Source organism: Lactuca saligna, chromosome 8 (genome assembly GCF_052625555.1).
Source record: "Lactuca saligna cultivar CGN05327 chromosome 8, ASM5262555v1, whole genome shotgun sequence".
Lineage (NCBI taxonomy): Eukaryota > Viridiplantae > Streptophyta > Magnoliopsida > Asterales > Asteraceae > Lactuca > Lactuca saligna.
The window spans coordinates 137,824,501-137,840,610 of NC_136424.1; the positions used below are offsets into that span (position 1 = coordinate 137,824,501).

At 34.1% G+C, this 16,110-nt stretch overlaps 1 protein-coding gene across 1 annotated transcript; it reads right to left on the reverse strand.

Annotated features, from left to right (window-relative positions):
* Nucleotides 1-2,884: 2,884 nt before the first annotated feature.
* On the reverse strand, nt 2,885-6,086 carry LOC145013241 (Tautomerase/MIF superfamily protein). Its single transcript, XM_078972048.1, has 2 exons — nt 5,840-6,086; nt 2,885-3,242 (listed from the first exon to the last, which is right to left on the reverse strand). The coding sequence occupies exons 1-2, from the start codon at nt 5,948-5,950 to the stop codon at nt 3,015-3,017; spliced, it is 339 nt and encodes a 112-aa protein (XP_078828174.1). The 5' UTR covers nt 5,951-6,086; the 3' UTR covers nt 2,885-3,014.
* Nucleotides 6,087-16,110: the final 10,024 nt, after the last annotated feature.

Here is a 16,110-nt window from a genome sequence, read left to right on the forward strand (position 1 = left end):
AGGAACATATATGAAATTCCTTCTATTAAAAATGAAATCAGTGAACAACGAACTTTTGGTTAATGTTTTTTTTTCTTTTATTTATCGAATATGTTATTTAACAAATTGAAATTATTAACAAATAAATAAAGAAGTTCAATTAAAATGTTTTTATCTCACATCGGGAAAAAACAACAGGATACATTCTCCAAATAAGTTGTCAAGTACTTTGCTAAGGGAGTTTTAAAACCATATAACTAAATAACTAATACAATTTTGAATTCTAAACTTATAAAAAATGTATATTTTAACATATGTTTACATAATGATAATATTTACGATAAAATATTTAATTTAATATGAAATTCTTATTTAGTAGATAACAATAACAACTTAATGATAAGTGAACATACTTATTTTTTTATATTTATCATAAAATTATTATCTAATTGTTGATAATAATGATTTAGTAATATCTCCCTATATTAATAAAAATATATTTCTTTGCCATGTATCACCATGTTACACCTCTTAATTAATATGTGTCAACCTATTAGTTCTCCATTTTAAATTTATTAGACATCATCATTAATATGATGCTATTTGTTAATGTATTTATTCTCTATTTTAAATTTTATATTGTTGTTTTCGTTAATTCACATATAAAAATATCTAATATATATTAAAAATTAATTTTACGAATTTATTTAATTTTATTTAATTTTTTTATTTTTTAATAAAATTGAACTGTTATTTTTAGTTATCATGATACAATGAATGAGAAGACAAACGGACAACAAATTGCACCGCTAAACCATTTTGTATGATAAAACCAATTCGTTTGAAGACTAATAAAAATATATCTTAATTAATAATTTATTTAAAATAATTGATTAATAATTTTAAATTTTTACTACAAGAGTTTAATTAATTTTATAAGTGTGGGTTTGATATGTTATAAACTAGTTTAAAATAATATACATATTTTCCTTTTTAACTAGATAATTCCACGTGTATCAAGTATTCGGCTAATAAAAATTAAGGATAATGGCTTAAAAAGGTAATATATTCTTTGATTTGTACATATTTGGTTACTGAGTTTATTTTTTATTTAGATTTACCCCTTTAACTTGTTAAACTGCACACATTCAGTCATTATGACCGTTATTTCAGGTTAACCAGTAAAAATGTCTTAATAGGGCAATATATTTCTCATTTTGTACACATTTAGTCGTTAATATTTTTGTACACATTTAGCCCTTAATATTTTTGTTGCAAAATAATTTATTTTTGTTTTGTACTTATTCAATACTTATGAATGTTTTATTCAAGTTTTTCTCACAACATCTTACATAAAACAATCATTAACGATGTGTTTTAGGCTTTTGATACTTATGTCCATCGTGATTCCGATTACTTGGTTGTTTAGGTCATGTGTTTTGAACGTCATAATTTTTTCATACTATCTCAGATTTTTACAATCTTTATATCTATGTGTTTGTATTTTAGTCTATTACAACTTTCGTTTATATTACTCTTGTTAAAAAGTAATATATTTTTAATTACGATCTTTATATCCATACTTTTTTTTATGAATGCATGTATGGAGTTTTTTTTATAAGATCGTAAGTAAAAACATATTATATTTTAACGGGAGTAATCTTAACGAATATTATAGTAGACTTAAAAAACAATCACGTAGATATAAAGATCGTTAAAATCAGATATCGTATGTAGAAGTTACGACGTTCGGAATACAAAACATAAGCCAAACCACAAGACCTATGCAACCAATTAGTCGAAGATGCGTTGGACATAAGCATCAACAGCCTCAAACACCTTATCAATCAGGGACGAGCACATGATTTGGTAGTAGTTGCCGGTCCGTAGTAAGTGTTGCCGATAAGTTGAAAAAATAAAAAAATATCGAAAAATTTACACTGCGTATAGAAAAAGAAGGGGTTGTCGGTGCCACTGCGGGCACCCAAAGAGAACCGTCTCTGTCATCAATGATAATCTCATGTTAGATGTCGTGAGAAAAACCCTAAACAAATCATTCATAAATACTGAATTTGTATAAAAACAAAAATGACTTATTTTGAAACAGAAAAAATATTAAGGACTAAATGTGTACAAAATGAGAAATATATTAATTTAATAAGTCACTTTTCCCGACTAACCTGGAGTAACCGGTCATAAGGACTGAATATGTACAGTTTAACAAGTTAAAAAGGTAAATGTGAACGAAAAAAAAACTCAGTAATCAAATGTGTACAAATCAAAAAATATATTACTCTTTTAATTCGTTATCCCTAAAAATTACTCTCCTACCTAATTGATTAACAATATACTATTAAAAATAAACACTAGTGCACAACAAGGTCAACCCTATACTTTTAAAAGTAAACACTAGCAAGGTGAACACCTAAACACTAGTTGCTATGTAACTCCATTATGTCACTTGAGAACTTTTGTTCAAGCATTAACCACCCAACTTCAATTCATTATCTTTTTGCCCCTTTAAAGATTAAAACTATTGCATATGACCTCATAATCCAAACGAACACCATCAGAAAAAATATAAAATATACTTTCAGAAATTCATATAAATTAATACATATTTTTTGAACAGAATTGCTAAAACAAAAAAACCGATTTTCTCTACAATTTTCATGGTCAAAATCTAACATAATTTGTACCAACATTCTATAAATTATGCAATAAAAGTTACACATTATAACGACTTTAACAATTTCATAACATTTTAAAACACAAATTATTATTTGCTCTTGAAATTAACAAGTTTTGTAATTCCTAGTAAACAATAAGTGTATTTATTATCTAACTAAACCCATAATTGTATTGTCTTCATCATTATTCAAAATGACATTGTAACCAATTATCAAAACAAAAAAGCCTTTTTTTTCTAACATTTCCATGATCAAATCGAACAAAATCTATATTATAGTTTTATAACTTATACAACAAAAATTATAAATAACACCAAATTTGATCATTTCACATACAAATAAAAACTAGAGTCTGGCATATTTAGTAGCCATTGTAGTATCAAAGACCTTAACAAATAATCTTGTTCTTGGAATTGCCAATTTTTCTAGTAAAATTGTTCCTAATTGAAATATTAATTTCTTTTTTACTTCAGAAGTAATTCCTCCCATTGCTGTTATTTCCGCAAATGCCGCTGGCTCTTTGTTCCTTTCAAAAGATATGTCCACCGAACCCTTCAATATCACCATCACAAACTACAACAAATAATTTAAAAAAAAAATCAAATCCAAATTTAATAATCCAATTTGAAGTCCACAAAATATAATATTTAAATACTCATATTCAAATCAAGATTATGTTTCATTCATAAGTTGACCTTTTTATTTTGTTCGAAATGGTCAAGGAATATTAACGAACCATTTAACAACAACGTATTTCACATGTTTCATAATTATAAAGTATAGAGGATAAGGAAAATATATCTTATGACTAAAAATGTAACTTATTTTAAATAAAATTGTAGTTTTAGAAAACACCTTATAAATTTTCACATAATTTTTTTTTGCATAAAACTTGCTAGCGATTTGAATTTTTTTTATTTAAAGTGATTGGAAGTATGAATGACACGAATTTTTGCGACATGATTTGGATGTGTCGACGTAATTATTTTTGTAACACGTTAAAAAGTAAATATTAAAAACGTGTGTCTCTTTTACCTAGAAATAGAAATGACAAATTGCAAAATAAAATAATATCCACTTGAATTAAACAATAATTCCATACCAACTTAGAGGAGACACCAACACTTTTGAAACATGCATCTAATCATTGTAGGATAATTATACAATATTCAAATTTAATCATTTTTTTTTTCCAAATATATACTAATATTAAACTTTAGACTTTGTAAAAAAGTTAATATTAACTATCGAGTAAAATAGTATTTATTTATGATACAAAGTAGTTTGGGATAAGTTTAGAATATTCAATATATTCTTTTTACAAATAGAACTTTAATCTTTTCGAAAAGTTAATCTTAACTATCTGTTTCAAATAAAGTAGTATTTATTTATCATACAAAGTTCGTTGTTACATATTATTTATATATATATTATACTTTTTTATTCGAAGTATTCTGAACCATTATTAAATTAGTAGCTATAAAACAAATATAGTTTATAGAAGTTTTGTTCAAAGTATTTATATATTATATTTTTTTTCCCTTATGTCACTTGTTTTTTAGTTTAATTTTTATTATTTTGTATCTTGATTGTATTAATTGATTTTAGTTGTTTAATTGAAGCAGGTATTGATTTCAATAAAATAAACTATTGAAAAGATGACGTTAAATATTTAAAATCATCACGATATATGAGATATATAAGTGATATTATGTTCTTTCCAATTTTACCAAAGAAAGTATTTCTTTGATTTAATATAAAAAGTTTTTTTCAATTAATTTGATAAATATTGAGCAAGAATTATATCGGAAATAATGAGTATAACTTAAACTTAAATATAAATAAAATTTTTTATTTCTTTGTGTTCCAACATAATTCTTGCTCAAAGTTTGTCAAATTAATAAAATAATAAAAAAACTTTTTATATTAAATCAAAGAAATAATTCGGTTGGTAAAATTGAAAATAACATTATATCATTTATATCCCATATATTGTGATGATTTTAAATATTTAACGTGTCTTTTCAATAATTTATTTTATTCAAATTAATACTTGCTTCTATTAAACAATTAAAATCAATTAATACAATCAAGATACAAAATAAGAAAATTAAACTAAAAAACAAGTGACGTAAGGAAAAAAAGTATAGCATATAAATACTTTGAACAAAACTTCTATAAACTATATTTGTTTTATAGCTATATATATTTAATAATGGTCAATAATACTTTGAAGAAAAAAATATAACTGATTTCTTTCACAAAATACAATGATAAATATATCAGAAAAATATCAATATCAAATATTATTGATTTCTTTGGACCATTTCTCTGCATTGTTCCCCGAAGGGAAAAATATTATTGATTTTTATTTTTATTTTATGTTTAACTTTTCATAAAAAAAATACACATATTTGATTGTATTTTATAAATGAATAGAAACAAAAAACAAGTAAATTAAATTTCAAATATAAGTCAAATAGAAGATAAGCTAAAATTCATTAGTTTTATAAAAAAGTAGTTTCATAAACCTTAAAAATGCCTTTATGAATGATGAAAAATCCTATTTTATAATAAAAACAAAAGAAAACAGTTTTATAAATTCAAATCAATATCAACAACAGTTTTACGGAGAAAAATATGATACTTATCTATCTTCAAAAAGATTGACGCAATTGGACCCCAAAAAAATCAGTTTGATGCCTTATCGAAATCAACCTAAATTTCAAAACATCTTCCACAAAAATTCATTTCTGAGAAGCTTTGCATGTTTGATCATCAACCAATAGTTGAAAATAATTGATAAAATATATGAAAGGAATTTGATAATATCATTAACTTGGTTGATTACGTATTAATTTTCCTCATAATCATAAGTATATCTTGATTTGATACTAAACTGAAATAATGATTTCCATCGGTTTCCAGATGATATATCGTCGAGATTGACGCTTGAAATGATCAAATCAAGCAAGCTCCGATAACAATCGCATCTCCGAGTTTCAATAAATTGAAGAAATGAAAGTCATATACATCCTTATAATCGAAGTAAATCATACCAAATCATATAAAATTTTCAAAAATATGTTGGAGATGAACATTTCTCCCACACTGTGTGTGTGTGTGTGTGAGAGAGAGAGAGAGAGAGAGAGAGAGAGAGAGAGAGTTACTTTCTCAGGGCGGCCGATGATTTCAGCGACGGCTTTGGTGGCTTCGGAGAAGATCGGATCGGTGTCAACGCCGTCGAGGCAAACGTTGGTGGAGATCTGGACACAAGGCATCTTGGGTGTATGAGGTTCTTCTCACTTTCTCTGCTTTGTGATATTTCTAGATTTCAGCCATGGAAGTGGGGATGTTTGTGGTTCTATTTATAGATGGAAAGACTGAGAAATGAAGACTGATGATGAAATTTGAAGTGGGGAGGGTTGGCAAGGCACCTCAGCACGACCCGCAATTTTGTTTTCCCATTCTAGATTTAAATAGACGACTTAACAAGTGGAAATTAAAATTTCAAATCATTACTCTATGCACTAATAATTTTAGTTTTTAAAATAAAAAATATATTTTAATTATATATTATTTAATAAACCAACTAACTAGTGAATGGATATATACTTTGTTGATCTTTTCTAATTAAATATTATTTAATAACATAACTACAAGCGCGTTAAACTATCTGATAGCAAGAAGCGAATAACATATAGTTGATATAGTTAGTAGTGTTTTGTTAAATGCTACGTGAGATATTTTTAGATTTAGAGCGTTTTGTTTAAATAGAAATTAAATATCTTCCTACGTTTTATTCCTATTTTCCTTCATACCCATTTAAGATGATGACAAGTATACAAATTTAAAATGTCAATCAAATTTAAATTAAATTTAATGACACTTGTCAACATCTAAAATAGGTAGGAGGATAGCAAGAACAAAAAGTAGGAGGCTATCTAATTTCTCTTTAAACAAAACGCTCTAAATCTAACTATATGCCAAAAGCTTAATGTGTCAAACGAAGTTTTTGTTCAAAACGGAAAATTTTATCAAATGCTAGAAACAAAAAACTTACAAACGTTTCGTGTCAAATATATATTTAAAAAAATGATTTTATGAGTGCAACCAATGACATGTCATTTTTAACGAATCAAAAGTCTTGAACTTGTTTCAAGCATTATTTTGATATTATAATTAAAAACTTGTTTCAACTTTAAACAGTTTTGGAATAATGGCAAGAAGAGTCTGTCGGAATCGAATGTACCACCTTAGCATGTCAACAAAAAGTTTCTTATCAGCAGCACTATTCTGGTCGCACCTTTGTATGATCTCCAAGATATGCTCAAGACAAGACGTCAAGAAGAGGTGTTTATCAACAAGAGCGAACACACATTTTTGACCTTCGCCCCTGAAAAACATGACCGTGTGATACGTTGAATCTATCTTCCCCTAGATCATGGTATTGACATTGCCAGATTTGCCCATGGTTTTGATCGTTGGTCGCTTGTGTATGGCAGCGGCAATTTCCTGATCCATCTTTGCTACCTCATGAATGTAGCAAACAAGCATACGCTTGCCATGATAGATTATTGGCTGATACTCCTAAGAATTTAGCAGAAGAATGTTGTTGAGGAGTATCCAGTCATGGGGGTTGAGGTTTGGTAGATCAGCAAGGGAAAAATGGTAGACTGAGCCTTCGGTTCCTCGAGTCACCCTGAATTTGACATTAATAAATTTCCCTGTTGAATAGGGCTTCATCACCTTGACTGTAGTTATCTTCTTTAAGTTCCAGGTTAGGTATTGGGGTTGAGCAAACTCCAAGTAAAACTCCAGAAGATCCCTATCTACCTTCGGGTTTGGAGAAGGAATAGCAACAGTCAAGTTGAAGCAGTGGAAGATGAATGCCTTTCGGGTGATTGGCATGTCGAACTGTGCATCCTTGGAGTTGTCAAGACCGAAGGACATTATTGGTTCGGACCAGAGAACAGTTGGCTCGTCAATTACACATCTCTGAAGCGATTCTTTTGTCCATATAGGAAACATGGACTTTTTCTTTTCAATTAGCTCAGTCTCCTTTCGCTTCATTTCCAACTCGACTTGCTGCTTCTTGATGTTTTCTTCCAGTTCTTTTTCTGAAGTTTTAACCTTCTGGAAGGGATTTGAGGGATTTTCAGCATAGACATCTTCTTCATTGTCTGTGTTGTCATCGCCGATTTTCTTCTTCTTTTTGTCTTTGTTGCTGACCGAAGCTTCATTACCCTTCGGTCTAGCAGACGGTCCAGCTGATGGCTTTGATCCAGAAGGAGGAGGTTGTGATGACACTTTCTCTCCCTCTTGTTTCGGTTGGATCCCGGTAACCGGAACACCTTCAATTCGGCTAAGAACGTCCAACGCTGGTCTGAGCTTGTCCGCCAAATGACGCCTCACAGTGATAGTGATGACCAGATCATGAGCCTCAACAAGATGAAGAAGGATGGAGTGAACGTCTCCAACAGAACTCCTGATAACTTCCCTTTCTGACTTGAGGTCATCAAGGGCAGCCTCAGTAGTACGCAACTTCTGAGTTTGCAATTTAAGCTGGGAGGTACATTGGTCAAGCTCATTCGATTCTCCACAGCTAACTCCGCTTCTAGTTGAGTTAAGCGATCGTGGACATTAGCATGGAGTTTCTCGTTGGCTTGTTGAATGACTAGGCGTGCTGCTTCAAGGTTCGAGCGCTCAGCTTGAATAGACTTTTGAAGGTTCTCGACTGAAGCGTTGACCAATTTAGCATTTTTGGCAGCAGCACCCTGTAATGAATCTAAAAATATGTGAGCTTCGGAGACTAGTTTATCGACTATTACGGTCGCTTCCTTTCATTCCTTGGTGGAAGCATCAACAGCAATGGAGGCTTGTTGGCATTGGGAAGTGGGGGCCACAATTGCCTTGGCTGCATCGGATAGAGCAATGCTGTGTTCGGTGACAACCGAGGAGAACAAGGCTTTCAAGGCAGCTTCAGAATAAGCACCAGAGGTAGAGGAAGATGAGGAAAGCAGCTTATCAAGCTTTTCGTTTACTGCCTTTAAATGATGTTCGGTAACAGGCTCATCGTCATCATCATCGCTCTGCACTCTGTAAGGACTGAAGTATGTGGAATCAAACTCCAAATCCTCACCACCCAGTATAGGGGTTGTTTCAATAGATTGCGTAGGAGATAAAGGTTTGGAAGAAGGTGGAGGTTCGGTTGCAGATGGATCAGGAACAGTCGAGCGAGTTTGTGTAGTAGTGGTGGTATATGTGAATATGGGAGTGGGAATGGGAATTGTAGTGGATGGTTGAGAGGTGATAATTGGGATTGTTACAGGTATAGGTGAAGGGGGATTGGAGCGAACTAGAATGTCTGGGGTAGGAGAGCGAGGTGGAGTATCACCTCGGCTCGAAGCCTCTTCTTCTGAGCTTTTGCTCTCAGAGTCTGATGGAGGAGTATTCTTGTGCTTAGGAGGGACATATTCTGAATCGCTTGAAGATTGCAGAATAAGTCTCCGAGCTGGCTTCTTTTGCTTTTTCGGTTGAGCCTGAGAAGGAGCAGCTTTATCAGTTTTTCGCTTCTTGGGGGTTTGCCCCTTGGTTTGCTTGGTGACCTGTTCTCCCTTCTGTGTTTCAGGCTTTTTGCCCCTCTTGGCTGGCTTTTCAGCCTCTTCAATGGACCGAACCATTGCCTGTGTAAGCTCTCTTAGGCCAGCCGATGGATGCTTCCTGTATTGTTGTAGAACATTACTCGACTCAGAAATACGACTGAGCATCGGTTCAGGAATGGAGCCAATAAATGAAAACTTTGATGGATCAGTAACAATGATTTTCGTCGTACGAAAGGTAGCAATGCATGAGAGCAAAGAATCCGCCATTATTGGAACACGAAGGTGGTCCATTGCCCATTGGGTGATGATAGACCAAAAACAGCCACATGATATTTCATAATGCCTGGATGAAGAAACCAGGCTTTGAACCAACTGCTGCCAAATGATAGTCCCATAATCTAGGTTAATCCCATGGTACAACCCATACAGTACCGTCATGAAAGATTTGCTTGCACCATCGGAGCCGGCGCTTCGCTTAGACAGTCCCTTGAATAATAACGTAAAAAGGACATTCCATTGGGGAGGAAGGCAGGACTTCTTGAACTTTGTAATGGTTGTTAGGGTTTCAGTATACCCCATCTGATAGAAAATTGAAAATAATTGACCAGTAGTAATGGAGTCGGGGTTTACTAGAGAGGAATCTTTAGCAAGACCGATTAGGGTACATAATCGATTCTTGGAGATGGAGGTCTTCTCATTGTGAAGTTCAAAATGAATGCGTTCATTTATCCTATCATAGAAGGCAGAAGAGTAGACAAGAGACAAGCACGACATGGGAACCACTTCAACTTTAGTCAGTGCATCGACGAGTGGTAAGTATTTGAGACACTCAACCACGTACATCATATATGGCTCATAGATGAATGGCGTAAGATCGATGATCAGATTCTGTTGCGGTTTGATGGTGAGAAGGGGTTGACGAACTGAGGTATCGTGAACTGAGGATGAGTCTGCCATTGATGTAGCTTGAAGAAGATAATGAACAGTTGCAGAGAATCACCGAGTTTCTTTGAGAGGATTTTGGAAGTGATAAAGGATGAGAGTGTGCCGTTCCAATTCCTTTTATAGGTACACAAAGAAAAATTTGGCTGAAATCTTGGAATATCTTAGAAATAGTGCCTGAGTTGATGGGTTTACAGTTGGTGTGCCGAGGATGACGCAGGAGAGAGAAAGAAACGTTCCTTTTTTCACGCCGTTTCATAAAATTCACTTTTTCAAATCTCCAAGTCATTTGGATAGCTGCTGAGTCAGCGTCCATTTTAACCCAATCATTTCGTATGACACTTGAATCTTTGTACCTATAGCGCTTTAATGATCAATCGAAATCAGAACTAGAATTTGGAAAATTAAAATTTCCGTGCATAGGGTGTAAAAGATAAGGAAATAAAACGAGATTGTAAGGATCATATGTGATGTCGAAATCTGACATAAAACAATTGATTCTGGGCAGAAATCACTTCCTTCAATGTCAAGAGAGACATTAAAGTGCTTGCTTGGTTTCCTATAGAATAACGATCAATAACTTTTTGAGAAGTTTTGAAAGGCTTCTTTTAAAGGTTAAAGGGGGTGGCTTTTGCTTCAATTCATAATTTCGATACTTAACATAAGATCGAATTTGAATGAAGTACTTGTGAGATCATTGTAGGTAGGATAAACTTTATAGTGACGAGGGAAAGAGGAAATCTCAAAAAAAATAAAACTGGATCTTTTAGGGTTAAAGAATCCTTGGTGAAAGGAAAACTTATAAAGATCACTCAAAAGAAAAAGAGATTTCATAGGGTAACAAGTAAGATCTTGAATCGTTAGATTCACCGTCAATTCATTAGTGGTATTGAACTTTGGGTTTCACTTAGTGCATAGTAGCATGAGACTAAGATCATGAACACAGATGTTATATAACCATAAACTTCAGTGGTTAAGACTGAGAGTCTCAGGGGTTATATTGATGAAACGAATTATAATGGAGAAAGATGATAGAGATGGTATAAGAAGCAAAAGTACCTCTGCATTAAAGAAAAGAAGGACCAAGCAGAAAACTCTAAACTCAATGTGAGTAGAGTAAGGTAGCTCATGATTAGAGTGAATCACATAGCCTGTATTGGGAAAACATGATTGGTATATATCATGTTATTAAGGCTTCACTCAAAATCTGTCAAGGCTTTAGTCAACATACAACAACATGCTTCTAGGGACTCCTAACTAGGAAAACTATTTACTTGTCTTAGCAATGCCATTGAGAGCCAAAAAAAAAAACCATAAAAAAATAATAATAAAATATATTTTTGAATTTTTGTGAGAGTTGACCAATTTAACGGAAGAAAAAAATATTTTTGGATTTCTTAAGAGTTTTATTTATTTATTTATTTTAAATATATTTGAAATTTTTATAAGGAAAAAGAAGTAAAGAAAAGATGTACATAAGTGAACAATTGAAAACGCCTTTTAAAAAAATGAACAAGTTGAGAAGGACCAAACCCGAAATAGACCGAACGCTCGGTTCATTTCGGTTCATGGACCAACTTCACCCGAAATGGACCGAACCCGAAATAGACCGAACGTTCGGTTCGCTCAATTTCTCTTGTTACCTTTATGAGAGCGAAGGCAATTTCGGTACAGACTCGGCTTGCATCATTCCTAGACCTTGTAGAATCCTATTGAAGCTTGCTTCTGGTAAAGCCTGCGTGAATATGTCTGCCAATTGATCAATCGTTCTAACGAAGTGAATTTCTACGTTACCATCTTCGACGTGATCTTTGATGAAGTGATATCTCAGAGCTATATGCTTCATCTTGGAGTGTTGTACTGGGTTGTGACAAATCCTAATTGCGCTTTCAGAGTTACAATATAGTGGGATTTTCTTCATGTTTAACCCATAATCTTGGAGCTGACTTTGTATCCATACGACTTGAGATGTACAGGATGTTGTATCAATGTACTCGACTTCTGCAGTGGATAACAAAACACATGTCTGTTTCTTGGATTGCCAACTGACTAATTTACCATCAAGAAATTGACATCCTCCTGTGGTGATTTTACGATCCAATCCACAACCACCCAGATCTACATCTGAAAATGCTTGAACGAAGAATCCTGAGTTGGCTGGATACCATAGGCCAAGAGAGGAGGTTCGCTTCAGATAGCGAAAGATGTTCTTTAATGCTTGAAGATCAGGTTCTCGTGGGTTGGATTGAAATCGTGCATAGTAACAGACAGAGAACATGATGTCAGGTCTACTGGCTGTGAGATACATCAGAGATCCAATCATCTGTCGATATAGGGTTACATCAGTTGCTGGTTTCTCCAATGATGGTGTGGGTTTAGCACCAAAATCCATAGGCACTTTCACTTTGGAGTCTCCCATCATTCCAAACTTGGTTAGTAAAGTCTTGGTATATGCTTCCTGATTAATAAAAATGCCTTCGGGTCCCTGTCTAATGTTTAATCCAAGGAAAAAGTTAATTGGACCCATTGAGCTCATCTCAAATTTAGTTTCCATCAACTTTCTAAATTCAGCTGTTAAGCTAGGATTCGTGGAGCCAAAGATGATGTCATCAACGTAAATTTGGACTATCATAAGGTGGTTACCTTCTCGCTTACGAAAGAAGGTTGCGTCAACCGAACCTTGTTTGAATTTAGACATTTTTAAGAAACGAGTAAGAGTTTCATACCATGCTCTGGGAGCCTGTTTAAGACCATATACCGCTTTGTCAAGAATATAACAGTGATCGGGATACTTCTCGTTCACGAAGCCCGACGGTTGCTCAACATATATGGTTTCTTCACGTTCACCGTTGAGGAAAGCACATTTGATGTCCATTTGATAGACTTCAAAGTTCTTGTGAGCAGCGTACGCAAGAAAGATATGAACATATTCTAATCTTGCTACGGGAGCGAAGGTTTCTTCATAATCGATTCCCTCTTCCTGATAATATTCTTTGACGACCAACCTTGCTTTGTTGCGAATGACATTCCCTTCTTTGTCCATCTTGTTTCCGAATACCCATTTGAGACTGACAACCGAAGCATCCTTAGGAGTTGGAATAAGATGACAAACCTTGTTGCGCTCAAATTCATTTAACTCATCCTGCATAGCTTGAACCCAGTCTGAATGATCAAGAGCTGAGTTGACAGTTTTGGTTCAATTTTAGAAACGAATGAATTGAACATGCAGAATTCTACTTTTGAAAAAAGTGCAGCCTGTTTCGCTTTGATTTGAGAGCAAGTTAACACTTTTTCTGATGATTCCCCAATAATTTGAGTTTGAGGATGATCTTTGATCCACTTTTTCTGATGATTCCCCAATAATTTGAGTTTGAGGATGATCTTTGGTCCATTTGGGTTTTAAATTTATATATTTTACTTTAATATAATTTGTAACAAGGATCCAGTTCTGCATTAACTTCTTCCTCTAGTTCAGACATGGTGTCATCATCACCAACATTGGTGTTCTCCCCTCGAAGAATGAGCTCTGTTCAGGACTAGCAGTGGGATCTTCTTCATTGACTGGAATTTCAGTAGAGCTTGATGTATTTGACAATGAGTTCTCCCCTGGAATGAAGGACCATGATCATGAGGAGTAGAGGAATCCTCCCCCTGGACAGTAGGATGATCACAAGAAGGTTCGGTTGCGTTTGCGCCTTCGGTGTCTTTGGATTGATTTTAAGCCATCTTCTTAGCAGCATCTTTTATAACTTCTTTCAGATTATCAACTTTGTTGTCTTCTGCAGTTGATTCAGAGTTAATCGCCTTTTGAGGCTCATCAAACAAGAGAATGAATTGGTCGAAAAGATTCGAGATGGAGATGGTAACCTGACCATTCTTCGAAAATATATCTTGTGATGCATCTTCTGTTGATTTCAGCTTCTTAACATAACTATCGTAAAAAGTGATATAGTATGTTTCCTCAATTTTCTTCAACGTTTATTGAGAACTCTATACGCCTTGGAGTTCAGGGAATAGCCTAAGAAAATTCCTTCATCTGCCTTGACATCGAACTTGTTTCGATTCTCTTTGGAGTTGAAAATAAAACATCTTGAACCGAACAAATGAAAGAATTTCACGTTTGGTTTTCGATTGTTCAGGATCTCGTAAGGAGTAATTGAGAATCGTTTATTGAAGAATGATTGATTCTGAGTATAACATGCAGCCGCGATTGCATCAGCCCAGAAATACACCATCAAGGACGCGAAACATAACATGGTACGAGCAGCTTCACATAGTGACCGATTTCTCCTTTCAACAATGCCATTTTGCTGTGGAGTATAGGGAGCTGAGAAATTGTGAGACGTCCCTTTTTCAGCAAGAAAACCCTCGAAGTCTTTTTTCTTGAATTCCAGGCCATTGTCGCTTCTTATATTGCGGACTACCTCTATTAGTTGTGTCTCGATTTCTTTAATGAAGAGCATGAGCTTTGGAGTTGCTTCAGACTTTTGCGTGAGAAAGAAAACCCACGTAAACCTCGAGAAATCGTCCACAATAACTAGAATGTATTTGCTTCTCCTAATGATTTCGATGGACGAGGGACCACATAGATCAATGTGCAATAATTCCAGTGGTTCTATCACCTTGGTATTGATAATAGAAGGATGACTCTTCCGACTCTACTTTCCCATTTCACATGCTGCACAGAAATGCTCTTTATCAAATTTTAGAACGGGTAGACCTCGAACGTGATCACCTAAGACCAACTTGTTGATGTCCTTGAAGTTAAGATGAGAAAGTCTCCTATGCCATAACTAGCTTTCATCGGAGTGAGCCTGTGTGAGTAAGCATACAACTGGTTTACCTCTTATAGGATTGAGGTTCAAAGGATACATTTCCCATTTTCGCTTTGATTTCAACAGAATGTTGTTTGAGCTCTTTTCGACAATTTCTGAACCTTCATCATCGAACGATACTTTTAATCTAGTGCCAACCACCAGCGGTGATACGCTGATGAGATTGTGTTGGAACCCTTCAACATATGCAACCTTCCTTATGGAGAACTCACCGTTGGTGATCATTCCGTAGCCTTTGATAGTTCCAAAAGAGTTGTTGCCATATTTTACAATACCACCATCTTTAAGAGAACGAAACTCTCTTAGTTCCTCCTTCCTGCCTGTCATGTGACGCGAGCAGCCACTATCGATGTACCATTCTTCGTCAAACTGCTCGTCACGTATAACCTGCAAAAAATTAAGCAAATTTAGGAACCCAAAGTTTCTTGGGTCCTTGTGAGCCTTTTACAGGACATGGAATTGTAAGAGAAATATCAACCATGTATGTACGTTTAATCAAAGCTGCTTCATCTTTTCTTTTAATAGTGAAAACTTTAATTTTAGTTGATTTAGGAGGACTTGGGTTTTTGGCTGAGGAACTAGAATTTAGAAAATCGGATTTAGAAGAGACATTAGATTCCCGGTTTTGTTGATCAGACTTGCAAGCAGGTGACCGAAATTGTAATTTTGTTTTCCATTGGATGAGGGACCGAAACTCTCCTTTCGGTTGTTGTAGGATGAGGAACCGAAACTCTCCTTTCGGTTGTTGTAGAATGAGGGACCGAAACTCTCTTTTTGGTTGTTGACGGATGATGGACCGAAACATACCTTTCTGTTATTTTCAGTCATTGGACCGAAACCACCCTTTTGGTTCCTGTTGGTCGAAGGACCGAAACCATCCTTTTGGTTCCTGTTAGTTGAAGGGCCGAACCCATCCTTTCGGTTCCTGTTGATTGAAGGACCGAACCCATCCTTTCGGTTACTTGATTCTTCTTGTGATTTTTACTTCTTTTCAATTCTTACAAAATTAGGATTTTGAGAATTCCAAAACTGTTTTCTTTCTGAGAGATTTTTCTTATA

What these genes read in the sequence shown, in the direction of transcription:
- LOC145013241 (XM_078972048.1), bottom strand. Translation starts at nt 5,950, where the DNA reads ATGCCTTGTGTCCAGATCTCCACCAACGTTTGCCTCGACGGCGTTGAC. An exon ending in TCATCGGCCGCCCTGAGAAA is followed by an intron (nt 3,243 to 5,839) that starts GTAACTCTCTCT and finishes TATTTGTTGTAG; the next exon opens with TTTGTGATGGTGATATTGAA.